The sequence below is a fragment of the Watersipora subatra genome, chromosome 11, assembly GCF_963576615.1.
Source record: "Watersipora subatra chromosome 11, tzWatSuba1.1, whole genome shotgun sequence".
Lineage (NCBI taxonomy): Eukaryota > Metazoa > Bryozoa > Gymnolaemata > Cheilostomatida > Watersiporidae > Watersipora > Watersipora subatra.
Window position 1 is genome coordinate 30058924 of NC_088718.1, and position 13318 is coordinate 30072241.

At 32.6% G+C, this 13318-nt stretch overlaps 2 protein-coding genes across 2 annotated transcripts in view; both read right to left on the reverse strand.

Annotated features, from left to right (window-relative positions):
* Positions 1–13318, reverse strand: part of LOC137408426 (uncharacterized) — a 301367-nt gene that overhangs the window by 287775 nt on the left and 274 nt on the right. The gene's annotated exons all lie outside the window — the stretch shown is intronic.
* On the reverse strand, positions 244–11891 carry LOC137408737 (carbohydrate sulfotransferase 15-like). The gene is made up of 6 exons (XM_068095318.1): positions 11768–11891; positions 9559–9697; positions 7911–8096; positions 7503–7716; positions 2347–2583; positions 244–807 (listed from the first exon to the last, which is right to left on the reverse strand). Exons 1-6 carry the CDS (start codon positions 11880–11882, stop codon positions 550–552), a joined length of 1149 nt encoding a protein of 382 aa, XP_067951419.1. The 5' UTR covers positions 11883–11891; the 3' UTR covers positions 244–549.

Sequence of the window (13318 nt, forward strand, 5' to 3'; positions counted from 1 at the left end):
AGCTTGTTGTATCAATTGTATCGTTTGCGAGACTAAAATTGAAACGTTGTAAAAATGCTTTCATGACTTTGGAAGTTAGTGGACCAATCTTTATTTTGAGTACAAAGTCAGAATCAGCGTGTCTGATTTACCTAGGATAAACGATAAAAGCTGTTCGTGGCAGTTATGGTTTTATATAATTTCACATTAATAAACCAATTATAACTTTCAAGATAGTTCTTGATAACTAAAAGTACGCAGCAATGGCTTTAAATTACTGTGGGACCATTTTAGGGCAAATGTAAGATATTACTTAATACTTTTCCTTTCACATGTTACATTTCACAGAATCTTTTTAATGTTATTATGCAATTTATTGTAATCAAGTTTTGCCTTAATAACATAAATACTGCCAGCTTTTATTTTTGAGTAAAATATTTTAAGACTTCTAAAACCTTTTTTGAAAATCTCACTATTGGAAAACAGACAGATCAAAAGAGCCACATCGGCTAAATGATTTTAAACACACTAAAGTTATACAGCAAGATTATCATTTTTTTTATCTTGACTCTATTTCCACAGCCATTTGTCGTCTCCCAACATTTCAGCTAGTTCTACATTAAACGGTTCATAAAACATTTTGAGAAGTTCCTTTGTTTCTGGCAGCACAGGTTTGGCCCCGTAGCCAGAATTTGCTACTTTTGGAAGATCATTCCTGTTCACCTCTTTCCTCTCAATGACAGGGACTCCAACAAACCTAAATATTCTTTTTATAGATTCCTCTTCATCCTTTGCATAGTCTTCCATTTTCGAGAAGTAGATCTTTTCCTTCAATAAAAATTATTTTCATTAGGATATAATTTATCAAGTTTTCAAAATTAAGACTTTTAACATTTTTACATTAAAAAAATTTAGTCCAGTAACAAACAGAAACTTGAAACAAGCCTAGTATTAATATACACAACTAGACACTGTCTCTTTGAATGCAATATAAAAAAATATCAAGATCTGTGTTTGCTTTGATAAAATAATGACCCAAACATTTACCCTCACCTATAATCACCTACAATCACCTACAATAATCAAAAACCACCTATAATCACATATAATCATCTACTATCACCTATGATCACCTACAATCATCAACAAACCCTTTCAATTACCTAAAATCAACTACAATTATCAACAATTTTCTAAAGTTACTTACAACCACTTATGATTACCTACAATCACCTGCAATCACCTGCAATCAACTTTAACCTACAATTATCTAAAATTACTTAAAATCATTTACAATAACCTAGAAAAACCAAAAATTACTTAGAGTCATCAGAAATCTTCTATAATCACCTAAAATTACCTGTAATCAACATTAATTAGTTGCAATCACTTACACTTATTCACAACTACCTAAAACCATCAATAATTACTGAAAATAATCTACAACTACCTATGATTACCTACAATCATCTGCAACTATTTAAAAAACATGTAAAATTGCTTGAAATCATCCACAGCCAACTACAATTATCCACAATCACCTATTATTACCTATAATCTTTTACTTTCACCTGCAATCTCTTGCACAAGTCAAATTTCTTTAGCCAGTTTTCTAAAACTATACAATATTTTTAGCTACTCATTGCTGAATGCATTTCAAGTACCTTTCTAATATAAATGAAGTATTTTAACCAATAACCTGCAAAAATAAACTTTAGTTTTGCTGAATATTTATTAGCATATCTCTTCAACCTTTAGTGAAAATAAAAAAAATTTTGTAAACATTTTTTTATTTAAACCTTGATTTTATGCTGTTTTATGTTATTATTTTGAGTAACAAGATTTTAGACAATCAGCAAAATTTATAAAATTATTATTAAGATTATAAAATCTCTGATGCAATCATAATCTTAAAGTATGCTAAAAATATCCAAGCGTGCTAATTATTCCACAGTATCACAAGTAGGACGTGTGACGTAGGTGATAGCACACCTGTCTGCTCCTGCTCTTCATATTATCCCTAACTGCAAGTGTAAAGCAGTTTTTTCATTCCTAGACTTTAATCCCTATAACTGGACATACAGACGACAGAGCAACAAACAACAAACAATCAATTAGATTTATATATATCGATTGAAACAATACAAAATTCAATTATTTGTGCGGCAATATTATGCAAACATTTTAATAGCACACTCTAAAATGACTTTAATTTTGAGCTTTATTTTTGTATTTACTTTTAGGAATATAATTCACGATCATGAGCTTTCTGTTTATGCAAATTCTCTTGAGATTGTTTTTCAGTTTGCTAATATTATAATTTAGTAACAGCAAGCAATCCTGACTCATATTATTCAACCTAGTCACCTTGGGGATAAACTTTAAGAGCTCCTTGAGAAGGGTAGAATAACAGCTGTCGCTCATTATTGTAACAGTGTATGGATGTGGGTGATAGATTGATGCTTGCTCCTTGTTAAGTATGCAAACTGTGGTCCCATACTTTGGTAGACACTTTGTAAAGGACTCCACTGACTCTGAGATTAATCGATGGAAGAAGGAATTACCCAGCTCCGCCAATGAGTACTCGTTGTAAGGATTGTTAGCCTAAAAAAGCTAAAAGCATTTATGTAAGCATTTATGCATGCATTTATGCATCTATGCATTTATGTACTATTACTTTATTCATTCTGTTTCTACTATTACATACATGTATATTTGAGACAGCTTTCAAATGGGAATTGTGTAACAGATAACAGTGTAAATCAATGGATCAATACTATTGCTGTAAACAATCCTAAAATTTGTGCAAGTAGAAAAATCTATTCCAACTGTATAATTTAGACAAACCCGATCATTGTCTGTGCTCAAACTGTGTTCCAACTTGAACAATAATGCTCTAACTGATTGGTCTAACTTATAGCTGATGTTTGGAAATAAAACCTTGAAGTTTACATTTGAATTTGCACCATATTATAAAGCCATATCTGAGTCAACATACTGAATAGAAAAAATGAATCGACAAACTGAAGAAAAATTGTAATGCAAAACATGGCTAACAAGTTGAGTTGACAAAATAGTGAAAGAGCTGGGTGGAAAAAGTTGAGTTGAAAAGTTGAGTTGATAAGCTGATTTAATCAGTTGAGTTGGTCAGCTTAATGAAAGATATCAGGTAAAAAACCGATTGGAAGAGCCAAGTTGATTAGGCGAGTTGCAAAATTTGAGTTGTAGATCTGGGTTGAAAAGCTGATTTGAAAAACTGGGTTAATAAATTGAGTTTAAGGGTTGAGTTAAATGATTGAAATACAATAGTGAGTTGAAAAGTTGAGCTGCAAGACTGAGTTGAAGAACTGAGTTAATTGGCTGGTCAAAGAACTGAGTTAGTAGTTTGAGTTTAAAAATTGAGTTAAAGAGTGAGTTAAGAGTTGAGGTGAAGAGTTAAGCTGAAAAACTGAGTTAATGAGTAAGTCAAAAATTTGAGCTTAAAATCTGAGTTAATAATGGAACTGAAAAGCAGAATCAAAGAGTTGAGTTGAAAAATCAAGTGAAAGAGCTGAGGTAAAGAGCCAAGTTGAAAGGCTGAATAAAAGAGCTGACTTGAGAGAGTGACTTGAAGAATTGTGTCAAAGATCTAGGAATACACTAAATTAAAAGGTTCAGTGCAAAGATGAGCATAGAAAATGGCATAGAAATTTAAGCTTAAAACTTGATTCAGGTAGTTGAAGTAGAAAGATGATGACAACCTTAAAAACCATAGAACATTCACTTAAAACATAGAATGTTCACTTAAAATATGGTCCAATTGGGGTAAATTACCAACATTATATACATAATTTTGAATCTCAAAGAACCACCAATAGCTTCTTATGAGGCATCATTTAAGGCATTATTTAAAGTGTGATTGTGTTACGTGTAATTACCAAAAACGATCATAACTTGCTTTTGATACTGATAAAATTACTGTAAAACCTCTATTTAAGCGTCATGACACAGTATTTTTTAACCCTTCAACCATAGTGGTGGTCTATTAGAAGCGGCGGTCTATTAGAAGTGACATTGAAAAAAAAGAGTTCTGCTTTATATTCTGATTAGCTGGTCAGAAGGAAATAAACTTAATCTTTTTATGAGAGAAGTGATGCTAGTGTCTCATATATTTTTTACTCTCTTTAGGTAGAGTCACATTAATACCATCGGCGTAAGCATATTTGCTGAGTATTGACTAAGTTAAACAAGAAATTACATAGGGTAAAAAGATTCAGTTATTAATTATTTTGCTGGTGTCGCTTTTAAAGTTTTGAAGAAAAAACTGAAAAACTTTACAGTTAGAAAACAAATTACAATGCGCCATGGCAATGATTGCTATTATTTTATACAATGTTCCTGAAAAGTTACTTTGAGGTAATATGACTAGGAATTTGGTGCATACACATGATGTATTTGTCATATGCAGTTTAAAAAACAAAATCTTTCATACACTCAGTGAGCTTGACAACATATTTTGCTTTTCATTTTTTGTCTTCTGAACCCCAAGTTAAAAGCCTTATCAGCAAAAAGAAATGCGTGATTTTATAAATGTTTTTTTTTTTAGTTTGGGATAGTTGTCTACTATTTAGTACAAATATCTTCTTTTAATTTTTTAAATAAAAAAAAAGTCTAGCATTAAATATTAACAAAAAATCTCAGTTAACACAATAACAACTTTAAAATCTTGCATCAAAAACAAATGTTCTTTACCGAGACATAATTACGTATTCTGTAAAACCTAATATTTGACAAGGGCGGGGGTAAAACGTTATACCTTTTGAACCACACAGTCTACATAAATGCTTTCATACTAAATCTAATCAGCATGAAAATCTACATCATCTGATGCCATAAATGTCACAAATGCGTATCAAATGGAGCTTAGACACTTTTTCGGCCATTTTGGCTATCAATACTATTATAGCCTTTGGTATTAGAATTAATCTTAAAGATAATATCATATGCAATCTTTAAACAATCGCCCTCTGTAATAATACTGTCCAATAAAAATAATCCAAATTCTATAGATCTAAAATTGGCAAAAGGTTTCCAGTTGTAATGAATATGACACAACTGGTCCTTGCTAAAAAAATTTGAGATAAAAAGTAGTTTTGGCAAAGTGAAACTACGCTCAGGATAAGTTGTAAACATGTTTTCTATTGGCTAAATGCAAAATCTGAGTCAATAGATTTCATACTAGTTCAGATGCAAATCTGAGCCAATGCAAAAAAGATTTCATTATCTGAGGCATGCAAGTAATTACTTCCGTTTGTTCAAGTACAGTTAAGATAGGCTAATTATTTAGCTACTCACTAATCAGAAAGAATTGGTATGGAGTCTACTAAAGCAGCATCGTGCAGCTCTTGACCAATCACACCCAATTTAGGCAGCTCGTGATATAAAAAGAGTTAAGACAGAATCGGTTGGCTAGTTTGAGTTAAAAATAGTTTCACTTTGAGCCAGAACAAACTTGGCTGTTTTATTAACTAGCTAACTCCTTCACATAATAGCATCTGTTTACCTAATCAAAATAGAGAGCTGTTTACACAACCATGCAAAGCTGGGACAGAGAACCGGTCAATGCCCTAAAATGAGAAACTTCTACTGCCAGAAAGTAGGGAATTCCCAATGAATAAGCACCTCATCAGTTAATTTTCAGTCAATTGATAGTATACAGTAAAGAGGTAAAGAATTCAAACAATAGGCTAAACCGGTAACTCATGGAATTACAAAACTGATAGAGTGAAGGCAAAATCTTTTTAATTTAAAAGCAGATTTTTAATGCAATAAGTTTGAGCCATAGCAGCTCGCCATTTTGTAAGTCTAAATTATATTGTTGTACCACCTTTCAAATTGATTATTTGCAAAGTTATTCATGTTTGTGTAGAGAGGCCACAAACTACAATAACAAAAATCATCGAATATAGCGATGTATGAAAAAAAGTTAACGAAATAGATCATTTGCCCTAAAATAAATTTTGGTACTAATCAACAATTACTGTAGAATGTTAAACAACCTCTTTTGTTTGCGAGGTGTAAAATTTGGAGTTGCTTACTTTTTGCTAAAATATTTGTTAACTTGAAAAGAGATGTTTACACCATTAGGGTTGGTTACACTTACATGTAGAAACAGTACTTATTGAATGATGTTTTTGCTTTAGTAAAAATAACACTAAAAGTCATGCAGTATGTTTAGTCCACGGTTGTCCGCTCCAGACTCACATCTTATTGATCAAACAAGTGACCATTTGACTACTCTGACATAATGGTACCTAGTTGTCTGGTCTATATTTAACCTTATTGTCTGGCTTATAAATATTTTACATACGTGTACTGAAATACAATATTTATTGTATTTATTCAATTGCTGGTTTCAGGGTTGAAAAGTCAAATGAAGAAAACCTGATAAATATTAAACAAGAATTCCTGATAAAGGTCTAGTAGATAGTGAATAAGAAGAGCTAACAAGTGCAGCAAATAAATAGTTTTTGAGAGAACTTTAAACATTGCATATAATAAGCTTTCAGCTTCTATCAGTAGTTCCGAAACAGCGCTCCAATTGTTTATATGCCGTGTGTCTAATAAATTTAATTATTTCTTTTGTGCTAAAGCCACCTTTTTGAATGGTATATATTGATGGCCAAGGGTATACAGACTTTGGATTATATATAGTGAAGAGCAACTGTAGATGGATTCCTTATCGAACACTGCCAGAAGTCATTGTTTGACACGAACCACGAACCTATTGATCATAAGTATGCGCTCAAACTACTAAACCATGGCTGATTGTGGTTGAATGCCCTTTCTAACACCACCATGGTTGATTCCCTATTAATGTACTGCATTTCTAATGCTTTAACGAAAATAGAAGCTCGAAGCAACTCTTATTAGAATAAGAGTTGTGCCCACCTATTGGACGCTTTTGTTAGAGGTTGAGATGAATGATTGTCTCATACGAGATTTGAATGCATGGTGTCCATTTCAGAGGTGGGCACTTTAACACCTGAACTAAACAACCACCTTCTATGCGTGCCGACTAATTGTGTACAAACTTATTCTTTGGTGTTTATTAGTACCTATAGCGGTGTCTCACAACTCACCAGATTGCCGGGATAGTACTAGTACAAATTGACAGCTGACTCTCAAAATCTCAATGCCTAATCTCTGATTAACACACTTTTGTTTTTTCATTTTACCATCTAGTAGCTGTTTTATAGATTCCACTTACTGTTATTGATTACCATTATTGATCTTACCTACCAATAAACTAGACATAATCTGACATGTGCTTCAGTCACCGATGTTTGCTGAATAAAAGCACGTATTGTCTCGTTAGAGTACTGTTTTTTTTTTACTAGTTATAGTTATTGCTTCAGAGATTACTCATACCGATTTATATAGTCTTGTGAATGTTGCATCAACCTTGATCTTACAGTAAATCAAACATACATCTTTTTGAAACACAGTAAAATGACCAATAAGTGCACGATAAAAGCACTTACCCTTTTCTTCTTGTGCATAAAGAAGAAATGAGAAATCGTCCGATCTGCAGGCTCTCGCATGGTTATAATATAGCGAGATGAGTCAAGCATAGAGTAAGTCAAGTACTGTGCGGCACTCTGGCGTACCAGGTAGGTTTCATTTTGCTCTTGGTGTTTATGAATCAGAGCACATCCTGAACAGTCACAAAATATATCTTTCTTTTTTTCAAGATATCTGTAACAAATAAAAATTATGCATCAATGGTTGTACATGTTAACTTCAAAGTATTTTACATTTTATTTGCACTATAATATATATTTGAAAACAATTGTTCTTTAATATGATTTTTATATAGTATACGATATCTAATTTATAAAACCTGTATAAAAATTTTTACGAAGAGGCTATAGAACAGGCTTTATACATACAGTGGATTACTGAGATGTGTTTCCATCCACTTCAAGGGGCAATCCTCCGTCAAGGGAGAACTATTTGTGAAATAGTTTCTCGTTTCACCAATGATACCAGGGTGATGTGTAAACCGCTCTGTCATGTCTGTTGTGCCTGATTTATGAAAGCCAAGAAGCATAACTCTTGCTGCACATGTAGTTCTCCTGAAGCAAAATTAAACATACTCATGATTTAGTTTCAACTTGTAAATATTTTATTTTCATTAAATTACTCTAGGCATTCATGTATCTTACCTATGATCATTCTTTTACTCATTGACATAAGAATGATTACTTTTGTCTACATACTTGCCTATGATATAATGAGCTCGTGAATCTAGCTACATATTTGTTCAACTATTTTTCTGTTTTTCAGATCCCAACATGTTCACTCTCTCTCCCATTCTCTCAAAAGCTCACCCATCTGTTGTCGCAATTATTCAACTAGCTGGGTAATTACTTACTTATTCAATCCACCCAACTTTTCCCTCAATTCACACAGCTGTGTAATGTTTTGTGCAACTGTTCATTGCTCTCATTCTATTCTGACCTGCCTATTCATTCTCTCACTAATTTACATTTAATCATTTATAAACACTCATAGTTTGCTAGGCCATTCTTTCTGCCTAAGTTAACAATTGCTCACCTATCAGCTCACTCCCACATGACTGCAATAAGTTTGATGTTGCAATGCAGTTGACAAGTTAGTTAGTCTTCATTCTAAGATCAGACAGTCAGTCAGTTCACGGATTGTTAGGTAAACTGTATGGTCAATAAACTAACTCAGTAATGGAATACTTATTATTTAAAAACTATCACCTTATAACAGGTTAAAGGATACTGTAAACATGTTTACAAGTCTTCACTTTTCTTCTTTAGAGTTTAATAATTACTCTTACACGATCACCATTTTTTTTCTAATTTTCTGAAGTCTTTTTTTCCGGTTTTCAAATTACTAAATATATTCAAGCAAATCTTATGAATTAAATTAATTGAAATTTTGGTAATCATCAGCTTTTCCTGCACTACTCTAAAAGCTAAAGCATTGTAAAACATTTTCAAATAATATGTGGGAAGAATCCCGCCTTACTTATTGTGCAGAAGCCGCTTTTGTAATCTGTGTTAATTTTGCTACAGTCACACCTTTTATTAGTCCCACCTTATTTTATTAGTCACTCCTTCTTTTATTAGTCAAACCTTCTTTCATTAGTCACACCTTCTTTTATTAGTCACACCTTCTTTTATTAGTCACACCTTCTTTTATTAGTCACACCTTCTTTTATTAGTCACACCTTCTTTTATTAGTCACACCTTCTTTTATTAGTCACACCTTCTTTTATTAGTCACACCTTCTTTTATTAGTCACACCTTCTTTTATTAGTCACACCTTGTATTATTAGTCACACCTTCTTTTATTTGTCAAACCTTTTATCAGTCACACATTCTTTTATTTGTTGAAAAAATAATAGGATATGCAGATATTTACAACATAATGATTTGCTGGTGACTACATTGGATCTTTTAAATAATTTGTCCTTTAGCCATTTGGTTCAGATATCTACAAATAAATATTCCTTACCTTGATAATATTGTAATGATAAACATGACCAAAGTTCTTACGACTCACCCTTGAGTAATCCAGCATGGGTTTTTATATTCATCAAGAAACTGCGCTCTCGGACAACTGTCAATAGGTCTGTACACCACTCTTTTCCCAACTTCATATGGCTTAGCTTGACGCTCCAAAACTGTCAGCCTGGTCTGACCTACAAAATTTGCTTTTATCCTGTAAAAATTCCGTATCTAAGAAAATTTTCTAAAGCTTAGAGTCTACATGTAGAATGCCTGATTTGTAAAAAAATATCGGGTTTGAAGATGAACTTCCACAAAATTGTTGTGTATTTATCAGAAAGAATCAGTATTTTTCTATCATTTGTAAATGTTTTTGATGTTTGAGATGATTTGACTGCCAGGATGTTTCAAAATAAACATCTGTAAAGCTTGAGTGCTGTTACAATGCTCATAAAAATAGTTGCAAAATGATATCATTAGTTGCTATCATTGGTATAGTTGATACCAGCTATTGCATTCAAGTTGTAGTGTAACACGTCTCTATTCTGTCTGATCTCTTTACAACGATAGTCGTCATAATCACACTTTCACTTGATCTGGTCATTTGACTCAAATCAAGTATTAATTTTAATTTCAAAACATCCTGACCTGACAGTCAAATCACCTCGAACATCAAAAACAATTGCAAATGATAGAGAAATACCAATAATTTCTAATAAAATCAACTAAATTTTTTGTCTTTCCAAATTGGTTAACGCTGATGACCAAAAAAGTATTTAACAAAAATAGTAAACGATTTTTCAGCTAAGAACCAATTGCCTTTTTGTCAATTTGCCAATCGTCCTTCAACCAATCGTCATTCGCTGCACCTGCTCATGTTTCTTCCATTGACCGTTCCGTTCCGCATCACTGTGCGCCCAATATCTAGCTTAGATATGAGTGCTATTATTTGTGCTACATTCTTTTTATTGACCTGTAGCTACTCAAACAATTAAGTATCGTACTCAAATACCAAGGGATAGTCAACAACAGCTGAAAGTAGTCGATGCGATTGATTACTCCAGTGTGTGGTTAACTAAATCATACGAAGCACTTATGTTCTAATAGACATTAAAGCTTTTTGCTCCTTTCAACATGACTTATGGTTTTTAACTTCTTTGAGTCACAGCTGTTGTAATAATCCTACTGAAAGTTTTAATATTTGACCTAAATAGTACCTAATCTGATTGCTTCTTAAAAGAAAGGTTTCTTCTCAACCTTTCTGAAAAGAAAGGTTTCTTCTCTTAAGAAAACTACATTTTTGATCTAAACATAATATGCATACTACAACGAATTGCTGAGCCCTTAATAACCTTAAAAGGGCCATCAAAAATATATGTTAGTTTTTTGCAATTGATATTTTATTCAAGGGAAAGATTAAAAAATAGCTTTTCAAAAACTTTGTCTGTTAGTCCAATGATATACAATTTACAGAAAGTATCATGTAGTACTAACAATATATACCTTCGAGAAAGTATCATGCAGTACTAATAATATATACCTTAGAGGAAGTATCCTGTAGTACTAATAATATATACCTTAAAAGAAGTATCCTGTAGTACTAATAACATATACCTTAGAAGAAGTATCATGTAGTACTAAAAATATATACCTTATAGGAAGTATCCTGTAGTACTAATAATATATACATATAGAAGAAGTATCCTGTAGCACTAATAATATATACCTTAGAGGAAGTATCCTATAGTACTAATAATACGTATGAATAATACGTATGAATTAAAATAAACTAGGTAAAAATCATGTCGCATCACAAACTCATAACATCTTTTCATTTTTGAAAGGTTGGAGCCTTGAATGCTTGATTTAAATCATTGTTCATCCATAAGTGTTTCTGCAAGTTCCATAAACTACCAAATTATACAAGATCACAAATTTTATGCTCTGTTCATAATAACTGTTACAATAAAAAGGCAAAAGGACCCAATAACAACTCTTTTCAACTTTCAAGGTATCGTTTTTTCCATAAGAAGGTTACAAAATTGAGCCTTTCTTTCCCAAAGTGATACGCAAAACATAAGTGTTGGGTTACTAAATAGCAAACATAGTTTGCTATTTAGTAATAAACTTTACTTAATCAAACTGCATGTACATCTCCTGTATAATACAGTTCTCTTGTATAATACTATTAAAATATATTATATTCCGTGTGCTGCTAGAAGTGATGCATTGCACATTGAAATGTCTATATATTACAGTTTTACCTGGAAGTAAAAGCCGTGTAACAGATGAAGTTCTCACTTTTTGAAGATCAAATACGATCAGAATGGCTGCTACTAAGACCAGAACGAGGAGTAGAAAACGCAGCTGCTTGCGCATGATGATGCTGTCCAGTGCTGGTCAGACAGGCTAACAGCTTTCGTTCGTAGCTTTTAACCTGAATAGAGCTTAGATCCATTTTCTGAGCTGCATTGATTCAGTCAAACAATGCGATATTATCACTCCTTGCAATGCTATTGTATTCACCCATTGGTCCTCGAGCTATGAAATTGCTGTATACACATAATCAAAAGCCTGATTAAGCATAGTTTCATATATGCTCAATCAAATAGCCAGCTGTTGGACGCTTAAGAAGTGGTTTCTCAGGAATCAGCAAGAGCCGTCGAACTAAACTCTTTGGTGACCTGACGAAAAACAGGTATCATATGCTTGTGAATTTTTGAAAAAAAAGATTATGGAAAAGCCTAAAGTTTAGTCGGGCTAACTAACATACGAACACTGGAATAAACATATGAATGAGCACAAAAACAAGCTAGCAAACAAGCAAGCCAACAGGCAAGCAATCCAACAGGTAAACAAGCAAACAGGCAAACGACAAACAAAAAAATGCTTGCACACACTGAAAGAATCCAATTAATTAATATGGATTTCTAAAAGCAGCAAAGTGAGATGTAATATGTTTCTAAAGCAAAAAGTCTTAACTATCATTATTTGGACACTTTCGTCATGGATGTCGTTTCTGTTTGTTTTCATTCAACTTAATCACTCATATTTGGATCTCATAGCTATCAAACAGACAGACAGACAGACAGACAATTTCCCACTTACTACTCGGAGTGTATCTAAAAAAAATAGTGCATGTAGTACTTTCATTTGTATAAGTGAAGGGCATCCACTTGTAAAGAGGTTGCTTTTAGCCTTGTCCATTTTGTTTTTTTTAAAGGGCTAAAGAGATGAGTTTGATGAAATCTTGAAAAAGATTTAGCCGTTTACATGTATCTCACTGTTCATATTTCTAGAACGTGAATGCTTTTGCAGCAGATTGTTAAGTTTAAGGAGCTTGTACTGTACTTATGTACAACATTTAGCATGCCAATGTGCATTAATTTTATGAGTTACATGTATATGACAGGAACTTTACTACACTAAAGAAAGTCGATGGACCTAGAGGTGGAACGAGACAGGTTTTTTAAGTTCGAGACGAGACTCGAAACAGCGTCTTGTAAAAATTCGAGACTCGAGACATGAGACAGTAAAATAATGAGCATTTGGTCATGATTTCACTACACAAGTACTAGCGTACATACTTAGAATATATAAAATTGATAAACATCTTTTTAAATTGAATTTTTACCTGGTGTAAACGATTTAAATACAACATTTTAATAGTGATATGCATGTAGTTTTTGTAAACAAAAGTAACACTGATATGTCTCAACTCAAAGCTTTTGAATATCATAAGATTGTACAATAGGAAGCCACTGAGTACATGCATAACATTATCATACCAAGCGGCATATATAATGGACATTACG

Coding starts and splice junctions, on each gene's coding strand:
- LOC137408737 (XM_068095318.1), bottom strand. CDS start 11,882: ATGCGCAAGCAGCTGCGTTTTCTACTCCTCGTTCTGGTCTTAGTAGCA. Junction 9,698..11,767: donor TACACGGCTTTTACTTCCAG/GTAAAACTGTAA, acceptor CAAATTTTGTAG/GTCAGACCAGGCTGACAGTT. Junction 808..2,346: donor TCTTAAAGTTTATCCCCAAG/GTGACTAGGTTG, acceptor TTTTTATTGAAG/GAAAAGATCTACTTCTCGAA.